Source organism: Nomascus leucogenys, chromosome 3, assembly GCF_006542625.1.
Source record: "Nomascus leucogenys isolate Asia chromosome 3, Asia_NLE_v1, whole genome shotgun sequence".
Classification (NCBI taxonomy): domain Eukaryota; kingdom Metazoa; phylum Chordata; class Mammalia; order Primates; family Hylobatidae; genus Nomascus; species Nomascus leucogenys.
The window spans coordinates 100350465-100362784 of record NC_044383.1 but is presented as its reverse complement, the minus strand read 5'-3'; the positions used below and the strand labels follow the sequence as shown (position 1 = coordinate 100362784).

At 36.1% G+C, this 12320-nt stretch overlaps 1 protein-coding gene across 2 annotated transcripts in view; it reads left to right on the top strand.

Moving 5' to 3' along the window:
• Positions 1 to 12320, top strand: part of HDAC2 (histone deacetylase 2) — a 31318-nt gene that overhangs the window by 1597 nt on the left and 17401 nt on the right. For both annotated transcript variants that reach the window (XM_003255594.4, XM_004087632.3), the window contains exons 2-3: positions 9638 to 9750; positions 11428 to 11545. In XM_003255594.4, coding sequence (XP_003255642.1) covers positions 9638 to 9750; positions 11428 to 11545 — 231 coding nt within the window. The remainder of the gene's footprint in view (positions 1 to 9637; positions 9751 to 11427; positions 11546 to 12320) is intronic.

The window sequence follows — 12320 nt, the reverse complement described above, 5'->3', positions numbered from 1 at the left end:
TAACCTGTTTTACAGATTTCACAAAGGCTTGGTAAATAGTTTATAGTAGGTTACTCTTGAGAAAAGGGATTCCAAAATTTAACAGAGAACCTATCCTAGGCTCCTTCTCCTGAAAGTCCTGTCTGATTTGTATGAAGCAATACAAATTTTGGAAGCTGTTTCCTACATTTGGTGTATTGTAAATCACATCTTAGAGAGGTAAGACCCTAGAGCACCAGCTCAGAATAAATCTACCTTTAACTTGTAAATGGCCATACTGTCTCTTTTTAGTTAAAAAGGATTAATCTTTTAATGACTGATACATATAAAATAACCACCTGTGTCATTTGGGGAAAATCTGAAATCTTACAGAACAAATCTAAATTGATATGCGATAGCTAGGACAGAATAATAACAGCCCTACTTTTAAAAAATGATTTTTCAGAGGACTAGATATGCATTATATAAATTGATTTGAAATTATGCCATCGTGGAGGGGTGGAGATGGAAATACATTTTAATTTCAACATGATTTACATTGCATATTTTGGGTTATTCTTGCCCTGCATTCCCTGATCAAATTGGAAAGGAAGTAACCCTGTGTATAGTTAATTTGTAAAATTACATTGTTTCTAAAGTGTAGAGATTTATCCTTGTCAGGGCTTGGAGTAAAGAGGAAAAGTTTTGGTTAGGGAAAGTGGTACTGAGGTTCTTCTCGAAGCTGTCAGTTGCTGTTGGTAGTGATGGGCTCTGAGGAAGTAAGCTGCTTGTAATTTCTTGTCACCACAGTGGAACCCTAGAACCTGGAGGGTACACTTGAGTAGCAGTTTCTGAACAGCGCTCTTGTCCTGGGCCCGTTTATGATAACCTTCGTTGTGGGAATGGGAGCAGGCACGCGTCCCCGGGAAAGGATGCAAGCTTGATGAGTAGGGTGGAAATATTTGTCTTGTGATTGTGACTTAATGTATAATACTTTATTGTAGCCCATTCACCTGCTTTACGTGATGGCCAGCAACAAGTGAATAGCTGATAGTTTGGAAATCTCTGGTGGGTTATTTTGTCTTTTGTCTGTGACTCACTTGTTTGTTAAGGTGGAGTTCTTAGTTGCTTATGTTTCACATACTCTTTGAATTTTTGTGGGAGGGAATTAAAATATTTTGCAGAGATTATTAAATTTTATATTATGCTAATTATTAATATGTGATAGCGTGCTGACCTCATCCAAAAACTTACATTTTTATTACCAGAGAACACTGTTTTGTCAGCTTACAAAAGTAGCAATACTAATTCTTTTTTTATTGTGAGAAAAGAATGCAAGGAAAGGAGCTTCTGTACCAAAGAGTCGTGACTTTAAGGTATATAACATGGATTGGATTGGGAATGGGTTATATCTGTAGTAATAGGGTCAGAATTATCTGCTAGCCTAGGTTAGATGGTTGTAACTTGTTGGTAAAGGAAGTAGAAGGAAGAAAGTGAGTGAAAAAGAAAAGGAGGGAAGTAGCAAATTTTATAACCATAGGAATCCTACCTTTAGGCTTCCTGGGGCTGTTAGGCACACTGAGCCTCTTGGCCACACAGAATGTCTGGCCACTGAGGCTGTTTGCATCTTAATGAAAGAACTTTTAAAGATATACATATTGTTCTGCACACGTTGTGTAATCTTCAGGTAGCCCTTTAGGTCACTGAAATGTTGGTCCCAAGGGAACCTTCAGACATTGATGGATTAGTTATCCTTAAACCTTTGAAGAAAAGTAAGAGAAGCTATTACTTCTCTGACTGTAACTATTGATCCATGCCTCCAAATTCCCAAAAACATACTTCTGAATCATGTTCATTCTTTATACACTAGAACATCATCAACAATCTGTAAAATGATACAGCTAATTAGATGGTCACTAAGATCCCTTCTGGGCCTTAAAACGATGTGATTTTTCTCTACTTAAATATAATTAGCAGCTAAGCTGTGTTAGGCTCTAGTTACAATACTCACATTTTTAATACTGTATCTAGACATGTTTATGCTTTGTTTTGAATTAATCTTGAGGCCAAACATATTTAGTGCCTGTTTTTATGGTGTATAAAATAGGGTTTATATACCTAATTTATGTAACTATACACAAATTTCTCTGTGCTCTATTTTTTCCTCCTCTGAGAGGGATGCATAATTAGTTTTGGAGGCAAGTGGTCCAGAAAAAAACACTCAAAGATTGTATACAGATAAAACTATATAAATATAAAAGTTATCAAGATTAGGCCAGGTGTGGTGGCTCATGCCTGTAATCTTAGCACTTTGGGAGGCTGAGGCAGGCAAATCACCTGAGGTCAGGAGTTCGAGAAGAGCCTGGCCACCATGGCGAAACCCCGTCTCTATTAAAAATACAAAAATTAGCCAGGCATGGTGGCAGGCACCGGTAGTCCTAGTTACTCGGGAGGCTGAGGCAGGAGAATGGCTTGAACCCAGGAGGTGGAGGTTGCAGTGAGCCAAGATAGTGCCATGGGCAACAAGAGCGAAACTCCATCTCAAAAAAAAAGTTAACAAGATGATACCTCCCAGTGTACTCCTTCTTTAGCAAATTCTAGAAATTCTACTTGGCAGCCAACGATTGTCAGATTTTCCTAGACTTGTGTTTATGAGTGGTACCAAAGTCTTTTGCTGAATAACCTTTAATACAACTGCATGGATTCTTAGCTGTGGTATAAATCTTTATTATCCGTGAAATAGGTAATAATTTCTTTGGAGGCAAATAAGTGCTAAATTAATTACAGCAGCAGTTCGTAAATACCAATAATACTAATTGCACAATAAAACGTGACTAAATAAGACTGAAATTTTCCTATACTTCTCTTTCCCCCAGAAATCTTTTGCCTCTCTTTTCTTTCAAATTTTACCTCATCAGAGATGCTTTCTCCTATTACTTAAGTCCCTGTTACTGCCTTATTTTTCTTCCTTTCGGTTGTACCATATAACTTTTGTCTCTCTCCTCACTATAACATAAGCTTCATTAGGACAGTCTGTCTGTTTTGCTTGTGTTTGTATCTTCGCCAACTACATTTAAAAATGTAGCTTTTTTTTTTGAATTAGTGATGAATAAATGATTAATTCCTTATACTTTTTTTTTTTTTTTGAGATGGAATTTTGCTCTTATTGCCCAGGCTGGAGTGCGGTGGCGTGATCCCAGCTCACTGCAACCTCCACCATCCTCCCGGGTTCGCGATTCTCTTAACTCAGCCTCCCAAGTAGTTGAGATTACAGGCACGTGCCACCACGCCTGGCTAATTTTTGTATTTTTTAGTAGAGATGGGGGTTTTACCATGTTGCCTAGGCTGGTCTTGAACTCCTGACCTAGGGTGATCCACCTGCCTCAGCCTCCTGAAGTGCTGGGATTACAGGCGTGAGCCACTGTGCGTGGCCAATTCCTTATTCTTATAGATAGAACGCTTTCATATAACGTTCCCTCTAATTCTTGGAACTACTCTGAACTACATTTAGGTAGGATGGGTGGCATTTTGGCATTTTTGGTATTGTTTAGATGAAAACAGATTCACAATTCTGTTTGGTGCAGTCTACCACTTTTCCTTTTCCACAGTGACTCTAGTTTTAATGTCCAAGGAGAGTTCAGCATCCGGAATCTTTATTTTTCTTTTCTCCTTTTCAAAGTGTTTACTCTGCTACCAAACAAACAAAAATGCTTAACAAAAACTTTAAATGCTTCTGTTGACAAGTCCTTAAAGGAAGACACTTGGGATTGGAGAAGGCATCTCTTAGGGAATGTTAATAAATTCAAACTTGGAAGAATTCAAATCAAGTCCAAGGATTTTTTTGTACTGGTTAGTAAGCCTTATTCCTCTGTATTTCAGTAGCAGTCTGATTATAGTGACTTGTTCATTAAGCCAGCTTTGGGTTCATACATATCAAATAGGCTTAAAGTTCCTACTGTGTGCCAAATAGACAAAGGATTGCTCAAGTCCTAAGAAGGAAATAAAAGACTGCAGGTATAAAGTAAGAGAGGGGGCCGGGTGCAGTGGCTCACGCCTATAATCCCAGCACTTTGGGAAGCCGAGGCGGGCAGATCACAAGGTCAGGAGTTTGAGACCAGCCTGGCCAACATGGCGAAACCCTCTCTCTACTAAAAATACAAAAAAAAGTTAGCCGGGCATGGTGATGGGCGCCTGTAATCCCAGCTACTTGGGAGGCTGAGGCAGGAGAATCGCTTGAACCCGGGAGGCGGAGAGGTTGCAGTGAGCCGAGATCATGCCATTGCACTCCAGCCTGGGTGGCAAGAGCAAGACTCTGTCTCAAAAAAAACAAAAAAAGTGAAAGAGAGGGGACCTTTGATAGTGTAATCAGAAAAGGGAAGACCTGAAGGAAGAGAATGGGCCAGCCTTAAAAAGAGTTTACTACATAAGATATTACAAATAGCAAAGCCAGATAGTTATTAACAGAACTTGGTGCACTTAATGGGAAGGAAGACAAGGAAAATGTGGAGTCCCATGTTAGGCAGTAAAAGGTGGGACTGCACAAAATTGTGTAGTAAGAAATTTGACTTTACCCAGAGGTGGAAAGCCATTGAAAGTTTTTCAAATACAATGCATTCTCTTAAAATAATTGGTAAGGAGTTGTGGAATATAGGCTGGAAGCAAGAATTGAATGCATATTGGTCCATATAAAATGTAATGGTTGCATTTTAGATAGAAATAGACACATTTAAGAGAGATTTGGGCCTCAAACCAATAGAACTTTTTGATGGATTAGAAATGGAGTTGGAGCTGAGAAATGGTGGTAGAGAATAAAGGATGACTCCTAAGTTTCTGGATTGAGCAGTTAGGTGATATGTGGTACTACTCACTAAGATTGGGAATACAAATAAAGAGCTCTGTTTTGAACATCTTATTATATTTGAGATCCTTATTGAATTCAAGTGAAAAGACTGAGAAGAGAGTTAACTTACTCTGTGAGTTTATAATCCAGAGAGGAGAGTCTAGACATAGAAATTTGGGATTTCTCAGTTTATATCAGGTGAAGTATTGAGATTGAAAAAGATACAGCATAGACAGACAACTGGTCCCAGGACTGAACTCCCGAGAGAAGAGAATTTAGGGCAGAACTGTTGTTCACTGATGAACCCAAACCCTTTGAACTGTACCTGCTTGGCACATGGTAGGCTCTTGATTTATTAAATGAATGGATGAACTGAAAACCCTTGATGTTTAAAGGTTGGTGGAGGAGTGGCCTTGGGGTAGGAGTAAAATCCAAGAAAATGGTATTATGGAATCCAAGGCTCTGAATGTCTCAAGGAGGAGTGACCTCCTTGAAATATGTATTAAAGATGTGTTAATATGTATAAAAAATGGATAGTGGGCTAAGTAGTCTGGAAAATGAAAATAATACGCTTTTTTCTTTTTTCTTTTTTTTTTTTTCCTGAGTCTCTTTTTACAGTCAACTTATCTTTGGGGCTAAAGGTACATTTCACAGTTCTGAAATCCAAAATGACCTGAAAATTGAAAAAAATTTTGGTAACTCATTTGGAATCAAAATCTTACCTTGAATCAGTGTGACGCTATTTATGATCTTTATTCCTCTGTGAATACTGTAAATATTCACGTTTTTGCTGCAGAAATACTAATGTTTGATTATATCATGCCACCCAAACTCTAGGCTATTACGTAATATATGGCAGGTGTACCATATTAGCTCTCTACAAAATCTGAAAAAGTGTAAAATTTGAAACATATCTAATTTGAAGGAGTATGGATAAGAGATTGTGGACCTTAGTAGACACTTCCATTCTGTTAGTTTCTTGAAGACTGAGCAATTTGTAAAATGTTGCAGATAAATAATTATTTGCAGTAATTTCTTTGCATTGACAATTAAAGTTTGTTGTGTTCAAGGAACTACCTTGAGCTGATTTTTCTGAATATTTATTTCATTGGTAAAGTATTTTTATGTACAGGTTGAATATCCTTTATCTGAATTATTGGGAGCCAGAAGTATTTCAGATTTGGGGAGGTTTTGGAATATTTGTAATTATTTACCAGTTAGCATCCCTAACTCGAAAATCAAAAATTTGACATGCTCCAGTTGGCATTTCTTTGACCATTAAGTTGGTGCTCAAAACAATTCAGATTTTGGAACATTTTGGATTTCAAATTTTCAGATTAGGGATAATCTGTATTTTGGTGAAAATCAGTAACATTTAAAATGCCCAAATTATTAATACATTACTGACCATTTAAATGATGAATAAAAATTGTAGGGTCTTAAAACTTTGTAGCCTTTTTATACTTTATGAAAAAGTGGGCCGGGCGCAGTGGCTCACATCTGTAATCCCAGCACTTTGGGAGGCCGAGGCGGGCGGATCACCTGAGGTCAAGAGTTCAAGACAAGCCTGGCAAATATGGAGATACCCCGTCTTTACTAAAAATACAAAAATTAGCCGTGTATGGTGGTGGGCACTTGTAATCCCAGTTACTTGGGAGGCTGAGGCAGGAGAATCGCTTGAGCCCCAGAGGTGGAGGTTGCAGTGAGCCAAGATCACGTCACTGCGCTCCAGCCTGGGTGACAAGAGCGAAACTCCATTTCAAAAAGAAAAAAAAGTGGATGCCTACAAAGTAGCCATCTAGAGAATTGTGAGATACAGAATTAGTGGGAAAAAGTTGGAGATGGTTATTTTATAACCCCTTTATATTTTAGAAGAATTCTTTTTTTTTTTTTTTTTTTTTTTTTGATACAGAGTCTCGCTCTGTCACCCAGGCTGGAGTGCAGTGGCACGATCTCAGCTCACTGCAACCTCCGCCTCCTGGGTTCAAGGGATTCTTCTGCCTCAGCCTCCTGAGCAGCTGGGACTACAGATGCGTGCCACCACACCTGGCTAATTTTTTGTATTTTTAGTAGCGACGGGGTTTCACAGTGTTAGGAAGGTCTCGATCTCTTGACCTCGTGATCCGCCCGCCTCGGCCTCCGAAAGTACTGGGATTACAGGTGTGAGCCACCGCACCCAGCCAGAAGAATTCTTGGTAAACCAAAAAATTATCTGTAGCTTGGCTGCCCTGTATACATGTATCATTTAGGTTCTTTGTGTGTTCTTTGTGGGACTGGGGTCCCTAAATTTCAACAGAGAAACTTGTTGAAAGCTATGCATATTCGTATACAATTTGAGGACGCTATTAGTAAAAAGTAAATTACTCTGATATATTAGGTACATAGTTTCTTGTGTTCATTTTCTTTAAATTAACCAAGACCCTAAGCCTTTATTTAAAATATTTATATTTCATATTATGTCTTTTTTTTCAGCCTTCACCCTGCCATTTCTAGTGAATCTGTAAGTGCCCTTGACATTCCCTGTTGTTATTACTTAAGAACATTAGCTGTGAGCTGCCCTGCCAGAGTTTGAATCTAGCTCCTCCACTTGCTAGCTATGTGACTTAGGCAATAATACCTGACTTGTCTGTTTCTCATCCTTCTTTACTATTATACAATAGGAATAATGTAATAATACCCACATCATAAGGTTATTGACAAGATTAAAAGATATGTGAAGTACTTAGAATAGTGCCTTCTAGTAAGCACTCAACAAGTGTTAATTACTGCTTTTTTTGTTCAAACACACTTGCTCAGAAATTGCTACTGTAGTCTCCAATTATTGGGGCCTGGGGCTTTTCACTGGATTTTCAGTGTGCCTATAACTAGAGTATTTGATGTTATGATGTGGTAGATGTTAGAGACATTTCATTTGGGTAATTCTTACACAGAGGCAGATAGATGGAAGTTATTGTTTAGTTTGTGTCTTTTCTATTTTAGGTGATATGGGAAATTATTATGGGCAGGGTCATCCCATGAAACCTCATAGAGTCTGCATTTCTAGTGAAGACTAGACTTTCATTATTTTTACTTTAATGATTTCTTTAGTAGTGATAACTAAGAAATGCCTTCCCTTGTATTAACTTAATTACATGATGCTCTATAATACTAGTGGGTTTTCCATATCTAAGAAATGATGAGACCAGGCTGCTTTCAAGGAACTGTATATCCCTTGTATTGTCACCATGTAAGGTAGAGCTTTATGGTAGATTCTTTCTTAATAGGTAGTTTATTTTCTGCAATCATAGCCTCTTAATTATAATTGCAGAGGAATGTTGCAAAGGGCCATGGCCCTGCTTTGCTAAAGTCTATATTGTTTGTTAGCCTTGTTGGCACCTGCATTAAAAAGGTCTCTTACCCTTTAAAAGACTTTGTGTATATGAATTGTTTTCAGAAGAGAGCTGTGTTGAAAATGAAGTAAAATTAGAGGTGTGATACCAATAAAATCAAGTATTTGTGTTATTAGAAGCATGGATTTTGTAAAAGCTGATTGTTTGTCCTGGACTGTTATCAAATATGTAGAAGAGAGGAAAAAAAAGTTTTTGGGGTTGTTTCCATTAAACAAACAAAAGGTGTATTTAGGGAGGACTTTGAAAGATTTAGTGGATAAATCGCATTATTTATCCTAGCTTTTATTGTAATATATAAACCTATGTTGAAATGATAGACTTCAAACCATTAAAATAACTTGATTGTCCTGACCCTGTGGGGGATTAGTTCCAAGACCTCCACAGATAGCAAAATTCATGGATGTTTAAGTTCCTTAAATAAACTGGTATAGTATTTGCATATAACCTATGTATATCCTCCCTTACACTGTAAATCATCTCTAGATTACTCATAATACCTAATACAATGCATATGCAGTGTAAATAATTGTTACACTGTATGATTTAGGGGAAGATTACAAGGAAAAAAAGTCTACGTGTTTCCAACAGACACCACCATCTGTTTTTTAAAAATATTTTCAGTCTGCAGTTGGTTGAATCCACAGATACAGAGGGTTGATTTTGTATATTTAAGAGGCTTCTCATTATTTGCTATTATAGGAAACACTGGAGCTTTACCTAGAAGTATTAATTTTATTGAAATTTAGTTGATGAAAATCTGTGATTTGGGTGTTACTTTCTCTTTTTTAAATCTTATGCATAAGTTTAAAGACATTGTGATATAAGATGCCCTTTAAAAAGACAGGCTAGGAATTACAACTTTTTAGTCATGAAGAATGAGACAGTATTTTTATTACCTTGAAAAATGTCATGCTGTGTCTTAGCGGAGCAAAACCTCATTTAGGACCTAAATTTCAGTTACCAAAACTTCCCTGATGGGCTTTAATATGGACACAGTATGTTTTAACATGCAAAACGCCAATTATGAGATTTCTGAAATGCCAGCAAATCATCCAAGAAGCAGTATTTGCTGAAAAAATTTTAAATCATACCAATAAAACTCAGAGAACTTAAAAGCATCTGAATTTGCCAGAGAATACAGAAAGCAGGCATCATTTCAAGGAACAGAAATTTTAAAAATTGGGGGTAACTAAAAATCAGAAAATCTTGCTTTCCTTAATCTACAAATAAATATAGTGTGTAATAATGGAGTCTTCAGCTGGTAAAAGTGTGCATAGCGTCTTGGTTATCTGATACAGTTTGAAAGTTGCAAAATAAATCTAAGTTACTAAGGTTTTAAATAAATTTTGTTAAATAGTAAATGCCTTCCAATGATAGATATACATAAATTCAAATAGTTCATGGAGGGTCTCTTGTCTGTATTGTTTAGTTTGTGTCTTTTCTATTTTAGGTGATATTGGAAATTATTATTATGGACAGGGTCATCCCATGAAGCCTCATAGAATCCGCATGACCCATAACTTGCTGTTAAATTATGGCTTATACAGAAAAATGGAAATATATGTGAGTATTCATTTTAATACATATTCAGCACTGATCTTTTTTTTTAGCTACTGTGAAACTTTGTCTATTATTCCCCTTTTGAGGGCATTTAGCAGATGAAAAGATCTGGAAGAAAACAAACTTCTTTTTTCGTTTTATTCTTAGGAGATGAATAAGAATGTGAGCTATACCCTCTTTTTCCTTTTCTTTTAACCATTTAAAAAAGTTCCCCCTACCCTAGGCTTTCATGTTTCTAGAGAACAACTCAGTATAGCATATTAACTATTTTTATTACAATCATTGGTAACCTGCCTATGCTGCTGAAAAAACTACTCTTTTTGTTTTATTCTTAAAAGATGTATAAGAATGGGCACTATAGCTTTTTTTTTTCCATCTTCCTTTAACCATTTAAAAAAGTTACCCCTACCCTAGACTTTCATGTTTCTGGAGAACAACTCAGTATAGCAACAACTCAGTGTAGCATGTTAACTTTTTTTTTTTTTTTTTTTTACAATAATTATTAATCTGCCTGTGCTGCCGAAAAGAGTTGACCTGGGACTGTTACAAAATAATAACACATAGTATTCCATGGTGTATGTGTGCCACGTAAGGACAAAAAACCAAACACCGCATGTTCTCACTCATAGGTGGGAATTGAACAATGAGAACTCATGGACACAGGAAGGGGAATATCACACTCCGGGGACTGTTGTGGGGTGTGGGGAGGGGGGAGGGACAGCATTAGGAGATATACCTAATGCTAAATGAGGAGTTAATGGGTGCAGGAAATCAACATGGCACATGGATACATATGTAACAAACCTGCACATTGTGCACATGTACCCTAAAACCTAAAGTATAATTTAAAAAAATAAAATAAATAAATAAATAAAAATAAAAAAAAATAAAAAATAAAAACAAAATAATAACACATAAAATTAATCCCACAAATATTTACAGGGCATATAATACATATGGAATACTGTGTTAGTGTGGCCAAGCATAGTACAGATAACGCAAGTGCAACAGCTGCCTTAATGTTTTTGTAGATAAAGATGAGGGTATGTATGTATAAACAAATATAGACACAACAATTAGCTATTTGGGGAGAAAAGAAATATTTAAAACAATTAATGTTAGGCAATGTATGTGAATATGTGAATTATTTTCAGTTACATATAGACATTTAGAGAAGAGGGGAAGTTAGAATAAGACTCAATCTGGAAGTCTTGTGGAAGAATTTTGTCATATGTGAAATTGAGCTCTTCAGAACAAGGAAGATTAGGATAGAAAAAAGGACGAGAGGTCATGAACAAAGATTTAGAATTGAAAACTCTTTTAGTGAGTGATTTCATTGATGAAATCACTGGATGTTTTATCATGGAAAAGGAGAGAAAGTAGAGTTTATGAACATGGATTTGATTTTTTCCTCGAACTGTTTCCACTAAAATAAGGAGTGATTAAATCATAGTTGATACGCCTGTGTAATGCTTCCAGAGGAGTTTGAATTAGTTTTGAAATTGATTACTGTTTTCTAAAACACATGTATAAGTTTGGGTTAGTTTTGGAATTTATATATTTTGTTTTGGTAGACTTAGTTCTTTTGAGGGGACCTATAGGGGAATTTGTATATTTGTTTGATAATACTGATATAACCGGTTGTAATTCCACAGTTCTGACATTTATTTCTCTTCACAGAGGCCCCATAAAGCCACTGCTGAAGAAATGACAAAATATCACAGTGATGAGTATATCAAATTTCTACGGTCAATAAGACCAGATAACATGTCTGAGTATAGTAAGCAGATGCAGAGATGTACGTTTCTAAGTAAAAAGTAGTTTTGCATTGATAAATGTAAATTAGTATTTTTAGGAGCTTAGAATGATCTAAATCTGAATATTTTTCCTGTTGGTCTAATATGTTAAAATTATTTACTGATTTGAAAAGTCATTGTAATACTACTAAAGCTACTTAAGAAAAAAACAAACCTATCTGAAGCTTATTGGTTCGTGAAACTGCTGTTTGGATATTCTTCTACTCCTAGTTTGCTCCCCTGATAACTTTGGGTTAATACATATTGGTAGGGAGACCTCACTCCCTTACTCCCTTGCTTCAAAAAACAAAAACAAGATTATACTTTGATTAGCCTTAGCTTGGCATATACATATCTCTTGTCTTCTCTTTGTGTACTTCAGTTAACCTGGACTATTACACATCTCTTTTTCTTTGTTAAGATATTAGTGAAGCTTTTGATTCTACGTAATGTTCTCGTACAGGTTAGAAGTATTTTATTTTTAGAGATTGGTAACAAATTGGCTTGAAGGTAGAATGCAAAAGTCAACCTAAAATTATTGGAACAGTATCTTTTAAAGCTTGATACCAAAGTTCATTCTCATTAGTGTTTGTATTGATTGACTTCAGTGATGATTATAATACTAAATTAGTGTAGGTGCTAGACATCTCATATTTACAACCTTATACACATTTCTATCATATCTTGTTTGATTTGTTATAATGCTACAATGTAACTAGAACATGTAGTATTTAATTATTTTTTTTTTCAATGAAGATTCCAACTTAGATGCAAAAG